Source organism: Leptopilina boulardi, unplaced genomic scaffold, assembly GCF_019393585.1.
Source record: "Leptopilina boulardi isolate dan_hultmark-lab unplaced genomic scaffold, ZJU_Lbou_2.1 LbouV2_248, whole genome shotgun sequence".
NCBI classification, from domain to species: domain Eukaryota; kingdom Metazoa; phylum Arthropoda; class Insecta; order Hymenoptera; family Figitidae; genus Leptopilina; species Leptopilina boulardi.
In genome coordinates this window covers 861,680-880,415 of record NW_026137805.1, presented here as the reverse complement: position 1 = coordinate 880,415, position 18,736 = coordinate 861,680, and the positions used below count along the sequence as shown (strand labels likewise).

General features: G+C 30.5%; 1 protein-coding gene across 3 annotated transcripts; it reads left to right on the top strand.

The window, feature by feature from the left end:
* The first annotated feature begins 257 nt into the window (after window positions 1-257).
* On the top strand, window positions 258-18,214 carry LOC127280505 (protein charlatan). 3 transcript variants are annotated; one of them, XM_051303534.1, is made up of 8 exons: window positions 258-574; window positions 8,778-8,999; window positions 9,867-10,046; window positions 10,482-10,789; window positions 12,353-12,966; window positions 14,016-14,366; window positions 14,476-14,580; window positions 17,341-18,214. In XM_051303534.1, exons 2-8 carry the CDS (start codon window positions 8,900-8,902, stop codon window positions 17,774-17,776), a joined length of 2,094 nt encoding a protein of 697 aa, XP_051159491.1. In that variant the 5' UTR covers window positions 258-574; window positions 8,778-8,899; the 3' UTR covers window positions 17,777-18,214. The 3 variants fall into 3 exon arrangements, with proteins under 3 accessions (XP_051159491.1, XP_051159492.1, XP_051159494.1); XM_051303535.1 differs by having other exon boundaries at window positions 260-574; window positions 17,133-17,481; XM_051303537.1 differs by having other exon boundaries at window positions 264-574; window positions 17,116-17,481.
* Window positions 18,215-18,736: the final 522 nt, after the last annotated feature.

Here is an 18,736-nt window from a genome sequence, read left to right as displayed (position 1 = left end):
ACGAACACTAGTGTGTGCTACGTCTGGCACATGTTTATTCCTATGCATATGTGTGAGAAGAAGGAAAAAGGGGAGGAAGGGATTCAGGGGCTCATATAGCTACTCGCACACAAGGAGAAAATATTCGAAGAACATAAAGTGAAACCAAAGGGAGAGGTCTACATTCTAAGCCCTCATATATACATATATATATATAGACACACATATATATGTGTTCACATTTTGAGGAGGGAGAGGCAGCCAACGGGCTCGACTCAACTCCCCCTAATACTGCAGGACTGAATGGGCGAGGGGGTGGTATTGGGTCTCCTCACCCCACTCCTCCTACGAGGAACGAACTCACCCACCTACTCTCCACCCATCCACCCAACCGACGGCCTGTGCCACCCCGCCTGCCCACCCACTGGCCACCCGACTGCCGTCGAGGAAACAACCTGCAACCGAACCAGCATAACCTTTCCTCGAACACGATTTTTATATACATATATATATATAGATATATTTATTTATATCCTTTGGAAACACTTATCAACGTAAAATATCATCATCATCATTATCATCATCATCAACAAAAGTGAGTACAGTTTAAAACCAACCCCCCGTTTAATAATCCTCAATCGCGCACTGATGTCGTTCATACCGCCATGTCCGTTCATCGCGCAAACTCCCTTTATTTATTTTTTGCTCCCTATATTTATTTACAACTTTCGGTTAAAAAAAAAAAGTGAATTTTAATTTTTTTTTATTCTTTTTTTTGGGGATAATATACGGAAAGGAATAAAGTGAACGGTTCAAAGTATAGTGACGCTCTCTCGTGTCTCTACCTTGAAGTGAGCCCCAAAGTGTGTTTGGTTGTGCGGAGAGAGAAAGAGAGTGTGTGTGTGTAACATCGGACCTATCGTGTGTGTGTGTGTAGGGTGAACTCCATTGTGTTTGTGTGTGCCAGCCATAACCTATACACATGTACAAATATATGTGAACGCGCGGGTGCGCCGTAGTGTCCAAGAATCGTCCTCTTCTCGTTTCTCCTATTATAAGTAAAAAAAAAAAGGAAGCACATACATATTATTATATAGTCTTGGTGAAAAAGAAGGAGAGAGAGAGAGAGGGAAAGTGAGAATTTAATACAGAAAAAGATGAGATAATATACACACTATGATCGCATATATAGAGTGAATGTTGTTTTTTTTCCTGCTATATGGACGAATGGGGAGTAAATGCATAGAATACAAAAAAAGATTTATTGAAAAACATTTTAAGATTGAAAATCAAATTGAAAATCAAATTCAATATACTATGTAGTCTGTTAGTTATTACAATACTACAAAAAATGATTTACTCTCTAAATTTGAATCAGTAAATTTCACTGCTAACCAGTTATAAGTATACCAAAACAGTGAAATTTGACTGATATAGGTTCAGTGAAATTTCACTGATTTGCTCTCTAAATCTGAATTAGTAAAAATGTTTACTAATTTAAATTAGTGACTCACTTTTTGCTTTAGAATTAGTTAAAAGTTACTAATAATTAGTAAAATTTTACTAATTGAGAAGCAAAAAGTGAGTTACTAATTGAAATTAGTGAACATTTTTACTAATTCAGATTTAGAGAGTGCGGTATACTTATAACTGGTTAGCAGTGAAATCCACTGATTCAAATTTAGAGAGTACTAAAAGATATATAAAGCATATTCCATATAAAATTTTTATTCAACTTTTTTTTTTTTCTTGTGACTGGAATAATTTTTTTTTCAAAATTTTTATGAAAAATAAGAAAATACGTATTTTTTTATTTTTTTATTCGATAAATATTAGGGAAGTTATGATTTTTTTTTAAATTTAACTTCGTCAAGGGGCCGAAAACTTTTGAAATACGTTTTTCTTTGTTCTACTAATAAAAATTACTTGCAGTTACGCTTTTTTTACTATATTTCTACAATATTGAAGGAAAATGTAACAAAATTTCATATATATACTATTATTTATCCCTTAGTAGAACAGAGATAAATGTATTTCATTAGTTTTCGGCTCTGTGACGAAGTTAAAATTTTAAAAAATCATAACTTCCATAATTTTTATCGAATCAAAAAATAAAAAAATAGATATTTTCTTATTTTTCATAAAGATTTCGAAAAAAAATTGTTCCAGTAAAAAAAAAAATTGAATGTAAATCTCACTTAAAATGACCCATATGGATATAACATCTAGAACTTAAATAAAAATAATAATAATAATAATAATAATAATAATAATAATAATAATAATAATAATAATAATAATAATAATAATAATAATAATAATAATAATAATAATAACAATAGTAATAATAATAACAATAATAATAATAATAATAATAATAATTTGATATAATTTCAATTTTTTTTGCTGTATTATTGTTATATTAAAATTATGTATTAGCGTTAGCTTAAATCTCAATTTTTTCATCAATTCCCACGAGATGTGTTTACATATACATTTGGACAACAACAAAAGATAATGATATGTCATAAAGTTTTATTCATAGCTGTGCAAATATTATGTATTTATTTTGCTTTTCAATGTACAGATATAGATAGATTTGATAGTAAATTAATTTATTCCAATGATTTGGTTTTGGTGATAAAAAAAAGTATTTTGTTGAGAAAAAAAAATATTGCAAACTTTAAAATTAAAAGATAAACTGTCTAAATTTAAATTAGATAACAATTTTGTTAACTAATTTGATTTGGTAATTTTTTTTTACTATATACATTGAATTAGTTACAATTCATTATATTTCATTATATTTTACTAAACAATTTGTTAAATTTTACTAAACCATTAGTTAAACTTTACTAAACAATTTGGTAAATTTCACTAAACTATTAGTTAAATTTTACTTCAAAATTTGTAAAATTTTACTGAACTATTAGTTAATTTTGACTAAACTATCAGATAAATTTTTACTAAATAAATTGTTATATTTTATTAAACTATAAGTTAATTTTTACTTCACAATATGCTCTCTAAATCTGAATTAGTAAAAATGTTTACTAATTTGAATTAGTGACTCACTTTTTGCTTCTGAATTAGTTAAATTTTACTAATTGTTAGTAAAAGTTACTAACTAATATGCTCTCTAAATCTGAATTAGTAAAAATGTTTACTAATTTGAATTAGTGACTCACTTTTTGCTTCTGAATTAGTTAAATTTTACTAATTGTTAATAAAAGTTACTAATAATTAGTAAAATTTTACTAATTCAGAAGCAAAAAGTGAGTCACTAATTCAAATTAGTAAACATTTTTACTAATTCAGATTTAGAGAGCATATTGTGAAGTAAAAATTAACTAATATAAAATTTAACAATTTATTTAGTTACTAATAATTAGTAAAATTTTACTAATTCAGAAGCAAAAAGTGGGTCACTAATTCAAATTAGTAAACATTTTTACTAATTCAGATTTAGAGATTGTTAAATTTTACTAAAAAGTTGATAAATTTTACTGAACTATTATTTATTTTTTTTTACAAAACTATTGGATAATTTTTACTGAACAATTTGTTAAAGTTTACTAAACTATTAGTTAATTTTCAATAAACCATTATTTATAATTTTTACTAAACAATTTGTTAAATTTTACGTTAGTTTAAAAATATTTTTTCTCTTGAAATTTTTTATACTAATTTAGATTTAGACAGTAAAGAAAAATGAAAATTTTATATTTAGAGCAAATAAATGAAAATTATGATAGAAAAATGGAAATTGCAAATAAATGATTAAAAATTTCGATAGTAAAATTTGTGAAAGTATAAAAGATAGGTACATATGTGAAGAATAATAGAAAAGAATGATTTTTATGCGCATAGTAAATATATATATATATATAGAAAAAAAGAAAAATGAACCCCCCAGAGGGGAGAATGAGAGAAATAAGAAAAACACAGTCGATTTTATAGAAATGAGAACTTCTTCTTTTTTTCCAAAGAAGGTCACACATATGTTGATGCGTAATGCTGTCCTTGCAGCTCAACATTTTTTTGGTACAAAAAGATTTGATAATTAATAATACTTGAAATTAATAGAAATTTTTTTCCCACGTTCTCATATACGAGAAACTATTTTTAATTCACATATTTCTAAAAAAAAAAAAAAAAAAGTTTCCCAATTTTCATTTCGAATTTTTTCCAAACAATAAATAAATCTTCGCAAAAATTCTAAATTTTCCCAAATTCTACAAATAATTCTACACACTTCTAACATTATCAACAATTTCAAAAAAAAAAATTTTCCTCCTGTCTTGTCGCGATACAACATGACATGACCGACAAGACAGGGAGAATTTCTCCTGTCTGTTATTTGATAATAATGGTGTGTTAGTGTGTGCGGTTGGCAACGCTGCATCGCAGCTGCTGTAGCTCGATTTTGAAAGCCCTCGCAGTGATTCTCAAATTTGTCTTCGACATAAAAAAATACCAAGACAATATTCTTGAAAGAAAAAAAAAATAGTTTCAAAAAATACCAAGAGAAATTTTTATATCCTTTTTCCTACTACTAAATGTACATGTATGTGAATTGTACCTACATTCACATATATAGAGAAGGGAAGAAAATTCTCCTTCACTTCCTAAGTATATGTATTCGTTTCTCATGCTTGTGACATGCAGCCCCGACATGCACCTGGGATCGACGTGCAGTTGCGCACACTTGACTAATAGAAGAGGGGAATATTGATTTATTTGACGCGCAACCCCTTTCCCATTGGACACACAAAATCTCCCACTATTCAAAAATATATTCCCCTCATTTGAAATCTATATCTCCCCTCTCTCTTTTTTTTGAAAATTGTATTTCCCCTACCCCATTTACCCCCACGTAAGGAGAAATTTCCCCTCGAAAAGGGGAGCTTTAAGGGGGACGTAAGGGGAAGTACCCCTAGGAGGGGAAATTCCCCCTTAAAGTTCCCCTTCCCAAGAGGGTGAATTTCCCCTAACGAGGGGTAAATGTACAAGGGGGTTGAAATTGGAAGGGAAAGTTCATCGATGGAGAGGGAAAAAGAGGGAAGGTTCTTCTTTCTTTCTAGAAACGAATTTTCTCCCTATCCATCCCTTCTTCTTAAAGGGAAGGGATACAGAATATGGTCTAAATTCTGGAGTGGGGATATAGGAATTTCTCCTAAAGGGGTTTTCCTTCCCTTATAAAGTGGGGGGGGGGGTCCTTCTTCGCGTGCAAAAGGGTAATTTCTCCTCTTTCTCGAGGAAGGGGATTGTTTTCCTTCTTTTGCTGTAAGGAGAAACATCCCCCCTCCACCCTTCCTCAAAATCGTGGGGGGGAATCGAAGAGGAAGGAAGGAGAAGGGAGGGGGTTTCTCCTCATCCTCCTAGCAATATTGTTTTCCTACTTCGTGGATTGGATGAAGAAGGATGAAACGAAGAAGAGAAAGGTTAGGGGGATGATGCAGCGTCAGCTGGTGTAAAGGGCGAATCTGCCCCTCGATCAATAGAACGTGTTCGCATCACCTTCTGGATCATAGGACAGTATGGCTCGAAAATAGTATATATATGGTGCGCAGGAGAAATGAGCTCTCTCTCTCTCTCTCTCTCTCTCTCTCTCTCTCTCTCTTACTATATATATATATATATAGTAAGAGAGAGGATTTATTTCGTTTTGGCGGCTCGTCCTTCCGTACCGATCGAAATCAATTTTCAGCTCCACTTGCAGTCGCTGCTTGGACGCAGGGACAACCATCATTCCCATACACGAAGTAGGTAATTGTGGTTGTTACACGCCAGAGGTGCATTCATGAGTCGCCAATTGCAGACGATTTACTTCCGGACCACTTGAATTTGCATTCAAGAGAGAGAGAGCGAGAGAGAGAGAGAGAGAGAAACAGAGGATTCATGAAAGATTTCAAGCAGCCTTTAGGGGGTAATTTAATGGTTACGGATAATTTCAGTTCAGTGGGTTTTTGCACACTTTGGGAAAAGATGTTATTTAGCCATTGTATTATATACATACATATATATATCTAAATGTTAAATGAGAAGGGATAATATACGAGGGTTCCCTTAGGATTAATTCATTTGTGTATATTAAACTCGATTCGATTGTGAATTGAGAAAGGATATGTTTTTTTATATCTTATAAATTTCATTTTAATCCCTATTCCCTTTAATCTCTATCGTTTTAAATTTTGACTTTTGATTAACTAACCTAAATTTCTAGGTTATGTTCGTTCCATAAAGTTTTAAGCAAATTTTCAAGTCGATTCTTTCAATTTTTAGGTTATGTTTGTTCCATAACATTTAAAATAATTTTTAAAATCGATCTTTAAATTTTTAGGTTCACAGTTCTTCTGATGATATCAAATTGAGACCATAAAGTGTATCAAATTGTTGATAATACAAAGTTTTGATGCTGTTTATGGTCTCAATTTGAGAGCCTCAGAAAACTGTGTTATGTTTGTTCCATAACATTTAAAACAATTTTTCAAGTCGATTCTTAAAATTGTTAAATTATATTTGTTCCATAAAATTTATGGCGGCGGAATTTTTAATATTGATAAAATCCACTTAAAACTTGTTACTCAGGGTCGCTGATTACAAATCCGATGTCTGTTTTCCAAAAGTCAAAATGACGGATCCAATATGGCGGCGGAATTTTGTTTAAAACTGATCAAATCCACTTGAAACTTGTTACTTGGGGGTTTTTGAGGGTCGCTGATTACAAATTCGCCATCAGAATTTTAACAAATAATCCCCATAGCTCATAAATAACAAATTTAAAATAAATTCCTTCAATTTTAAAAAAATATTCCTCGTTATTAAATGAAAAATTTAACTCATTGAATTCACAATCAGAGTATACTATCTTTATCAAAATCATGATACAGAAATACGTATATTCATATACGCAGTCTAAAGTGAAACGTAAGCATGATTTTCATATAGCACTGTGTGTGATTTGCCACGCGTGACCACTAAACATTTTAGCGGTCTCTGAATTCACACACAACATAAACATATACACATACATATAACGTGTGAATGATTGTCTATATAGAATGGGATAACATATATATATATATATATATATCGATTTCAAAGTGACGCGAGTACTATGCTCTCACAGCGAATACTAATTTTGGCACAAAGGCATACACTTGCAATACACACACATATATATATATATATAGTGCCATATGTATAGCTTCGGGTAAACCACAGTGCATCAGCTAGACCAAAGTCCCGAAGGCGTGTTTCAAAGCTCAGGTATAGAAAGTACCAGTTTCAAACCAAATGAGAATTGAATCGCATTCATGGTGCAAACTTAGTGAGGCAAGGCGCTATAACGACTTTGCAAATATCTCACATATATATATATATAGATGAGTGGAGAAACTAACGGGGTGACTTAACTATCGCCTGCGGGGTAAAATGGCTGATAGGATGTCACAGGTTGAAAAAGTATATATATATATACATGTACATATTACTGCGGCACTTCTTGAAAACAGGGTGTTAAGATGGATTAAGGAAGGAGGAAGCGTACTATTGAGATGCAATACGATTAAATGTTATATAATTTGAATTAGTCTCAAGTTTTAATTCGTTTTGAAATTCTCTCTCAGGCGTAAAATACAAAAAAAAAAAAAAAATTAAATGTTATTTAATTTTTATAAAATTTCAATTTGGAACAAATTTTCAAGCTTCTAAATTGAAATAAATTGCGTCATTTTCATGTGCGAATGAGTTTACAAATACGTTCGTCTGTTATATCAATATATATTTTCACCAATTTTCTCCATTATTATTTATCAATTCTCTCTCTCTCTCATATATATATATATATATATATATATATGTATCAACCCAGATTTCAGTTGACCCAAAAAAATGATTATCAAAAATAATTTAAAACAAATATATACAGAAATATTTAAAAATGGTTTTTATTTTCACATATTTGAAAGTGGAAAATTTAATAAAACATTTTTAATTAACTGAATTTTTAGGCAAGGAATTTTTTTTTTATAATATTCTTAAAACGTCGAATTTTTATTTGTCCAAAATTGCAAATGACCGAACAAACCTAAAAATTCTCTAAAAAAGAAATTCTGACAAATTTAAGAAATGAAAATTTGTCTAAAAAAATAATTATATCTATAATAAAATTGTTAATTTCTGTATTTGAAACAAATACCATTTAATTGACTCAAATAAAATTATATTTAAAATAGCTATTTTGATAATACTCGATTATTTGAATCCAAATAAATGTTTTTTCTCCTTTTTAGTTAAAAGAAAATAGTTCAATCAAAAAAAAAACCTTATGCAATTGTGAAAAAAAAATTTGCATTTAGAACTTGTGTATATAATAATAAGAATACAGAATTTCAACAAAAAAACACTTCCCTCACAATTTTCTTCCCTCTATTGTGATTATACTTTCTCGTTTACAAATTGAATATACACAAGTCTCTCGTATTGTCGAGAAGCATATATTATTGTAAAGGATTTACATTCTAGAATATTTATGACTCTAAAAAGAAGGGGAAAAGGGGGGTGGGGGGAGATTTTAAGAGGATAATCCCTTATATTGAATTTTATTCAAAGAAAGAAAATAATTATTTTTTAAATGATTTCAATATAAAATTACAAATTTTTTTTTTTAATAAATTTTTTTTTTCAAATGGAAAAATGTGAAAATTTAAAAATTGAGAAAATAAAGATCCCAGACTTTATATTTGTAAGCTGCAAAAGAGGAAAACTTATCCAGTAATTTAACGGTACATCAGGTAACCGAGGGAAGGTTGTATACAAGGACCCAGGGGGTGGTGCTGGGGTGAAGGAGGAGGAGGAGGATTTCTCGAGGGTCTCTTCAAAAACAGTGGCTCTCAACTGAAATTCCAAAACAATAATGGAGGGTGGAGGACCGGGTATCGGTCGTCTCGACTGTTACGAGGATATGTTTAAGGAAATTACCAGAAAACTCTACGGCGAGGATCCCGATCACAGAAGTAAGTGTAATTTTTTTTTCTTCAGTTTTTCAAAATTTTTCCAAGTTTTACACAAAAAACCAAATTTTCGTTTCCTTTTCTACATGGAAAAAAAAAATTTTGAAACAGTGAAACATTTTACTATAGTAGCAATAATTTTACTTGTTTCAATTAAATCTTTCGCTATTCTAGTAAAACCTTTCGTTGTTGCCAGGTAAATTTTTTTTTCCGTGTTAAAAATACTATTTTCTTTATTTCCAATCCTTAATTTAAATACATTTGATAACAATCAAATAATTATTTAAAATTTTAAACGTTTTCACTGTATAACATTGGATATAGGACTAAAATCTAAAGAATTATTTTCAAAGTTTTAGATCTATGTATTAAAAAAGTTAATTAAACATAGAGAAAAGTCTTTGATCAGAAGAATATAAAGAAATTAATTGAATTTGAAACACGGTCCTTGTCAAAATTAACATATAGATTCTCGATTAGCGGGGAATTGCAAATCCTTATCATTAGTGTGTGCGTGTCTCTCTCTCTCTCTCTCACACTCAATTTTGATTGCAGTGATTAATGTAATCAATAGCTAATACTAATACTAACATAGCACGTAGAGCATTTGGAACATTGTACACATTGCGGATACTCGATACCTGTATCTTCGTAATATGTACTGACTATCCAAGAGCCTCAGACTAATTGGGGTATCAAGCACCCCCAAGCTACTAGTCAGAAGGCACACTACTTGCTATGTCATCGCTAATGCACATCCCCAACTGGATTATATAATCACTGTATATCTATATAATCCATATCTATTTAAAAAATATGTATATTGTATATTTATAAAATCTATACCTAAAATTTTGATTTATTTTACAGCCTCAAGTGTACAAAACGAATTTGAGACTTCAGTGTCTTATAAGACTGAAGATGATACGGACAATGGCACTGATCTCAGCGATGATTGGACATGTGATGATGAACCACTTAAGGGAACTGATGGCAGTCGAATTGCTGCCTATCACTCGACAAAAACCACCTGGAGATGCTACGAGTGTGGTAAGTTGGAATCTGTATCAATTTTAGAAACTGGGTACAGATTGTAAATTTTTCAAAATTAGATCAAGTGAATAAGGCTTATAATCAAATTTTTCACCCAATGACCCAATTTTATCAACTGATTTTGAATTCTAACGGATTGTGTATTCTCATCAAAATTAGCCACAACTTCTGTTTATTTCTTTTATGCTTCAAACCCAATTCTAAATTCCTTGTTTTTAATTTCCCATCAAATTCTTAATACAATTCTAATTTCCCACCCAATAGTGAATTTACAGATTCTAATTATTCTGTACTGATTTTAAATCCAAATATTTTTCATTACCTATTATTATTATTTTTTTTTTCGGGGTCAAAACTATATATTTAGTGAGGGGGCTTTGTATAAAGCGGATGGAGAATAATTTTACCGCCTCTCTATATTTTTGTGTGCAGGTGACTTAATGGGTGGGGGGCCTCGAGAGGTAGCCGAACACTTTTATGAATTGCATTCCTCAAGGATCATTGGAGACGACACGAGGAGTAGACATCATTCGACTCGTAAAGATTACCTGCACATCGAACTGAAACTTGAGGACGTTGTTACCTACCTGGAAAGGGTGCGAGATAGGGCCGAAAGATCTGCGCCACCTTCGCGTAGAACACAAGAAACACAAACAGTCCCAGCAACATTACTTCCTGCCACTTCCACATTTCTACTACAGGAATTACCATCAGCACCGGTCTCTCAACATTTACATCAGGTAAAAAAAATTTCTCTTCCTTTTAATATTAATTTCGAAAAATTATTTTTTCCTTCGATGAAAAAAATTTAAAAATAGTGAAGTGTGTCATCCAAATGTGAATACAAAAAAATTAATCGTGAATATATTACTGTCATGGATTTTATGCTAAAGTAATTATAAGTTTTATGAGAATTTCAAGAGAAATTTCACTATAAAGAGGTTGATGCATTCGTAATCCTACTCATTTTTCACCCCTTCGTGTGTCTCTTTCTCTCTTTCCCAATGTGAAATGTACCGTGCAGCACTTTTGTTTGTCCTATTACCGTATGGAAGTCACGTGGGATATAAAAGTGAGAGAGAAAGAGAGTGCAAGAAATGTAAAATGAAAAGAATACCAAAAAAAAAAGGAAAATAATAAAAATTGTATGCATCACGCGAATGACCAGTATGAACGTCAGTGAGAATTTCCCACGTGTCACTGATTTCCCAAGAGTCATTGCCAGTTCCCTTTCTCATATATATTCTTTTCGAATCACCACGCACTTTATTCTCAAAAACAACTCTCTCAACATATATATATCTTGATGACATTATTATATATCCTTTGACACATTCTTTTCAAACCCTTTCTGAAAAAAAAATTTTTTAGAAAAAGATTTTAAAAAAGATATTTTCAAAAAAAATAGAAGGTATTTAAAAAAAAATGCTAAAAAAAGAAAGGTGTTTGTCAAAATGAAAACCAATCTGTTGACTCTTGGATAACATTATGCAGAATTTCTATTAAGCCATAGAGATTGTTCCGGAGTCTGGTAAATTGATTTGGCAGGTGGCCAAACCACTTCATTGGGCAACTCTCCTTTTAACCCTCGACGACCAAACATACAGTAGAGAGAGAGAGAAGAGTTTTATTGTCTCGTTGAAAATCGAATGAGCTCCAAATGGACTTAACGAAGAGGCAACTAAATACCAACTCTTAATCGGAATCTCTTTTTTTTTCTCTCTCTCCCTCGCTACAAAATACAAACTCTCTTCTCTAGAGTCTCTTTAAACGATTGAATCCTTCTTTTCTATTTTCCTCTTTTTTTTTCCTCATGAAAAACATTCCCATCTGCCATTTAAAATTGCCATTCTACAAATTTTTTAACAGCCCTACACCATTCCCCAATGTATAGTTTACGTTTATTTTCTGTATTCATTTTGGTTTTGTTCTTATTACCATCAGCTTTTTTAGGGTAGTCGTTTATTTTTTGAATTAATTTTTTATTATCCCTCTTCTTTAGGATACCATCCGTATAGTTGTCATCCGTAGCTGTTGTCATTTGTATTTGTTAAAAATTACATTTGCTAACTTCCAAAATCAGATATCATCCGTAGTTGTTAGCATTTGTATTTGTTATCCTCATTTGCTATCCTCCAAAATCAGACATCATCCGTAGTGGCTACCATATTTGTATTTCTCATCATCCCTATTTCTTAATCCTCCCATACGAAGCTATAACTTTTTAAATAACTCCCAAAAATTTTTCCCGCACCCAAAAAAATGTCCTCTAACACATAAATTTCAATTTTTGTTTTCAACAGAATTCAGCAAGTATGACGAGTACAAGTCCAGTGGTGGCTAGCGGTAAACGTTACACATGTCCATTTTGTCCCTACGGTACGGATAGACGTGATCTTTATACACGTCACGAGAATATACATCGTGAGGAGAAACCATTTCACTGTTACATTTGTTATAAGCCATTTAATAGAGCTGATCATGTGAAGAAGCATTTTCTACGAATGCACAGGGAACATGTCTATGAATTATCGAGAATTCGTCGTCCACCTGGTAGTACAAGTACACCAAAGCCAATACAGCAAGATACAAGCTCAACTGGAACTACTAACAATCAACAGCAGCAGCAACAACAACAACAACAACAGCAGCAGCAGCAACAACAGCAACAGCAGCACGCCACTTATCCCTCGGGATATAACAATAACAAGGGTTATCAGCTACAGTCTAATTCAGCATCAGGAGCGAATAACACAGCTCTTTATCAGACAACAACGACGACGACGACGACCAACAATATGCCTACGCCCGGTATCATGCAACCAGAAGCAAATTGCAGTGGGAGGAGAATTCAGAATGGCGGTTGCAATAGCAAAAGCCATCTTAAAGGGGGATCTAAAGGAGCACAAGAGAGAAGGTATATATATATATATATATATTTACTTGATATTCAAATTAGTTATTTAGGTATACGTGAAATTAGACCTAAGTTTATATTGTTCCTTTGAGAATTGCTTTTGATCTCATCGGGATTTGCTTCGCGAATATATATTAAAATATACATTAGCCTAATATCGATTTTATTCGGATTTATACAAAATTTCGAATTTTTCACCCTAAAAGCTCTAACACTGTAAAACGAAAGTTATTAATTTAGTACCAACTTTAGGTACTAAATTGCCTTTTGGTTCTATTTTAATACCTAAAATCGGTACTATTTTAGTACCTTCTTTTTACAGTGAATGTATCAAGAATTTTAGTTTTAGAAACAAATTAGTTTTTGTATACAGAATCAGAATTTAAAACACAAGGTAAAAAAACCCAAGTCTCAAATATTTTCCCTAATTTCAGGAACTGATTTAGATTTATTAGGATCTCAATTAGAATCTAAATACATATTTCTAATCTATTTTGATACCTTTTAAAATTCACAAAAAAATCTGAAGACTTTTGGTTTAAATTTTTTGCAAATATATTGATTCTAGTTGCACACACGTGTGTGGTTTAAATTCAATCGACACACGTGGATGCTCGTTAATCAATGTGGAAAATTTAGACGTGATTTTAACAAACTGATTCTCTCTCTCTCTCTGCCTCTTTCTCATATATGCCTTTCATGATGTTTTCGTCTAGTTAACGGAATATTATCATGCGCACAGCTTGTGTTCCCATTCATCATCAAGACTTCTGGTCACCCGCTTTAAAGACAAATAGAGAGAGCCACCCGTTTTGCAAAATTGCCACCGTGGATACATATATCTACTTTTTTAAATTAAACCCACACTGAAAATGAATTTCTGTATTTCATTCTCTTTTTCGCTATATTGGATTTTAATAATCCATTAAAATTTTGTCATAATAATGAATTGAGAAATTTCTCTTTCTCTATATGCTAAAGATGATTTTAATAATTTTTGAAGAAGTCTTTGGTATATATGAGGAATTAATTTTTCTTTCTGATTTCAGGTACACCTGTTGCTATTGTTCGTGGAGTGGTGTTGACAATTGGTGTTTGAAACGACATCTTAACACACATTTGAAACCATTTGCCTGTACACTTTGCGAATATAAAGCAGCGCGTGCTGAACGTTTAGCGACTCATGTTCTCAAGGTACACAATAGAAGACAATGCTCAAGATGTTCTTTCTTGGCAGAGGATGCGGCACAATTACAGGTACATCAATTACACGTTCATCGAGTCACAACCACTAGTTCATCAGCATCTGTTGCCTCCTCACCAACATCAGCTCAATCGCAAACACAAAATCGTCATCAGCAACAACAACAACAGCAGCAGCAACAACAACAACCTTTGCAGTAAATTTCTAATTTTAATCTGTTAAATTAATTTTGTTTTATTTGTTCTGTTTTCAATTTCAAAATTTCTTGTCGTTTTTTTTTTGAAACCGTATTTTAAAATTTACAGCCCCGTTGGTGGAGGACGACCACCACCAGGACCACCTGTTTTTCCAGCTCCAGCATCAGCAATAGTACCTTCAACAACAATTATTCCTCCAAATACAATTCTTGGGTAGGTTATAAATATATTCTACTCGTTTTTGGTAACGTTTTCTCGCTTTCAGTATTATTATTATTATTATTTTATAAAATAATATTATTTTTGCATGCTCATTTTTTATTCGAGAAATAGAGAGAAAGAAAATATTTTAATGATCCCTATCTTGCCATAATAATATCTTAATGTAAATTTTTAATTAATATAATAACATTTTGATACTGGTAATTTTGAAATTTTCACCCATTCTCTCTATTGTATGAACAATTTCCATTTTATCCATTCTTGATGATTTCTAATTAATTTCAAGTCAAAGGGCAAATAAAGTTTTCGTTTCCCTTTGGAAAATTATTTTTCGTCTCAGTGAACGACCGCAAAAGTTTTATATAACTTTCCATTTCCCTCTCTGTCTCTCTCTCTCTTTCTCTCTATATCCCTCTCTTATGGTACAGTGAGAAGAGTTTCCGTGTCTATATAAGAGAGAATATAATGAAGTTGTGCAAGTGAATTAATCAGTTTGTCGTGTAATCAGATCTGTTGAAAGTTTCTCATAGTGAAAATCTTATTGTACCATGAGATGATATTTAATAATATATATATTTTTTAATATATAAAAATGTATTAAAAATTTTTGTTTTTATTTTTTTACAAGACGCACAATTTTGCTTTTTAGACAAAAATCTCAATTAAGGGTTTAATTAACGTTGTTTGTTAGAAATTTAAAAAAAAACTGATTTTCAATAACAAAAATTCGACAGGGATTTAACATAACCTCAAACATTTAACTTCAACCTAACCTAACCTAACCTAACCTAACCTAACCTAACCTAACCTAACCTAACCTAACCTAACCTAACCTAACCTAACATACCCTAACCTAACCTAACCTAACCTTACCTAACGTAACCTAACCTACACCCAGAAAAAAACTCAAACCTTCAGCTACAACTTCAACCTAACCTAACCCCAGAAAAATGTTTCTTTGAATCAAAGAAGTATTTCTTTAATACAGGATCAAAGAAAAGTTTTCTTTAATTTAAAGGAAATTTATTTAATTTAAAGAAAATTTATTTGGTTTAAAGAAAATTTATTTGGTTTGAAGAAAATTTATTTGATTTAAAGAAAATTTTATTTTAAAGAAAATTTTTTTATACTAAATAAAACTTTTTAATTGAAAAACTATTTCTTTAAATTAAATAAATTTTTTTTTTTGAATCAAATAAATTATCTTTAAATTAAAGAAAACTTTTCTTTGACTCTATATAAAGGAAATATTTCTTTGATTTAAAGAAACATTTTTCTGGGTGTAACCTAACCTAAAATTCAAATGCCCAAAGTAACCATGAATTTTTATTTCCACGTGTAACCTAACCTCAAATCATAAGCGTAAAACCTAACCTAACCTAACTTTTAACTTTGAGCCTAACCTAACCTCAAACCTAACTTGATCCTAAAACTCCTGTAGAAAATGATATCGAATCGTTTTTCTTTTTAATTAATTTTTAAAAATTGTAAAAAAATGCCCTTAATTGGAATTTTTGATTATAAAGGTGTTTTTATACTTAAAATTCTATTTTGAACAAAATCACCAGTACAATAATAATAATCGATCTTCACGAATTGTTGAATTTTTCATTGGCTCATTCTATAAATTTTGAAACAGTTGAAACGGAATCTATGGTAGAGCTAATGAAATTAATCACGACCCAATTCGTGAAAATTCATCTGGCGTGTGATTTTGTCCAAAAAGTATAATCGTGTACCTTAATGTCAATTTTTAGCAAATTATTTTTTATTTTTAAATGTTATTTTTTATTTTTATTTTATTTTTTTTATTTTTAAGTGTTATTTTTATTTTTAGATTACACTTTTAATTTTTAAGTTTCTATTTAGGTTATGTATTTTTTTTTCACTTTTACACATTGAAAAAAAATAATTTCTTTGATTCAAAAAAATCGAAACAATAAATTCTGTTTCTTAATTATTTCAAAAAGAAAAATTTCTTTCTACAGCAATTATTTTGTTTTCTTTGTGTACAGTTGTGAAAAAAAAATTTTATGTTCGTATTTTTTTTTTAAAACACATTAAAGAGGATAGTGGCTCTAACATAACCTCAAAACTAAAAAATGGTTTAGATCTTTTAAAATTTTTAGCGTTAAAAACCATTTTTCAATTTTGAGGTTATGTTAGGACCTCAATCCTAATAAAGCTAGAATATTTTGATTTTTATTTGTCGAATTTTTTCACTTTTTCATTTTATGTTTTTGAATGTTTTCAGTTTTTATATATAAATGTTTATCACAAATTAATTTTTATTGCCAAGGTCCTTGTTTATTGTCGTCGCATCAGTAGCTGCACGCCTGTTCGTTTTTGTTACTTTTTACATATATTTATATTTATTGCTGTTTTCTATATATACATAGATAGAAAAAAAAACATTTTTTCGTCTCTTTCTTAATTTTTCCAATTGAAAAAAATAAAGAAAAGAAAAAGGGACAATTTTCTATTTCTAAATTCATAATTTATTATTGAACGTAACTTATGGAACAGTGCCGCGGTGGTTGCAGCCACGAGATGGTAAACTTCACCACAACGACGGCAACCATAGCGTCACCTCCGTCAGATGGCGTTGCAGCTGCTTGGACGACAAGGACGACCTTGAATTTCACACGAACCTTCAATCTATGAGGGACGCTGATAATGAAAAAAAATAAATTTTATATTAAAATTGTTTTCCTTTTTTTTGTTTTTGTTTTGGAAAAATAAAAAATACAGTGACCTGAGTAATGCCCAAAGAAGACGAAAGCAGAGTCAACCGAGGAAAGTGCTTCACAAAATGATTATCGAAGAAAATTGCATCATACCAAATGTTAATAATGATGATAATGATAATGATGATTTGGAATTAATGGACGATTTGCAGAAATTAAGGGAAAAATATCAAAAACAACAAAAAGGATATTTACAAAGAAATATGAAATGTTTCTCATGTCCAATTGATGCACCAGCGAGAGGACAAATTTTTAATCCTTATCACAGTCGTGCTTCATTATTACTTCATAAACTTTGGAAACATAAAATTAATGAAAAAAATAAATTACTATTGTCATCATCATCATCATCATCGGATGATGAAGAGTCTGGTGAAAATTCTCTCATTCTTAAAGCAACTCTTCTCAATAGTAAAAATTATTTTGATCATCGAAGATAACAATTTTGGATGGGGGGATTATTTCCCTCCTCAATTTCTTTTTTCACACGTGCCATTTTTCTCTAATATTAAAAAAAAAATTTTTTTTTTTTAAGAGAGAAAATTCTACAAACTCTTTATTATAATTATTATTGTAATTATAATTATTATTATAATTATACTTATTATTATATTTATAATAATAATTATACTTAATATTATTATTAATATTATTTTTTTTTATTATTATTATTCATCATGGAAAATTCCAAAGAATCGTTGAATATTTTCACGCCTCAAAGTGAATTACCAAAGTTATTTTCAGTTTTTTTTTTGTTTGTCCAAAAGGACAGTGATCATGTGTAAATAACTATAATAATTGTTTCTAAATATGTGTCTCATAAATGTAAATCTCCTACGGCTTTATAAATGTATAATTAAATTCTCGATCCATTCTAATGAATGTGTATATTTCTCATCTTCAAGATAAAAAAAGTAGTTTGAGATTTTGATGGATTTTCATTTTTATTTCCCTATTTTTTTTTTTTTTTTGTCGATTCTATAAGTGTATATTTGCGGAAAACTCTTGGCCATTATTTGTATGTGTGTGAGTAATATAAGTCGTGAAATTTTTATATTCGGATGTTAAAGTCCGTAAAAATTCGAGTCTCTCTCTCTCACTCTCTTTCACTATTTCTCTATCTCTCTTGTCATTTCGCAAGCGCGAGACAACGACTTATAAAAGATTTTAGTGTCAAAAAAAAAAACAAAACAAAAATACCTATCTTATGGGGAAATAGAATTTCTAATCGAAATCTCATTCTCAATTGCGAATCTGACACATAATGGATTAGTGTGATTATTTTTCAGGTTTTCATTTTTTTTTAAGTTACCAAATATATATATATATATATTTTTTTTTTGTTCGATAAATGAGATTCAAGGAACAATGTGTATATTATTAATAGAGATATTTTGCAT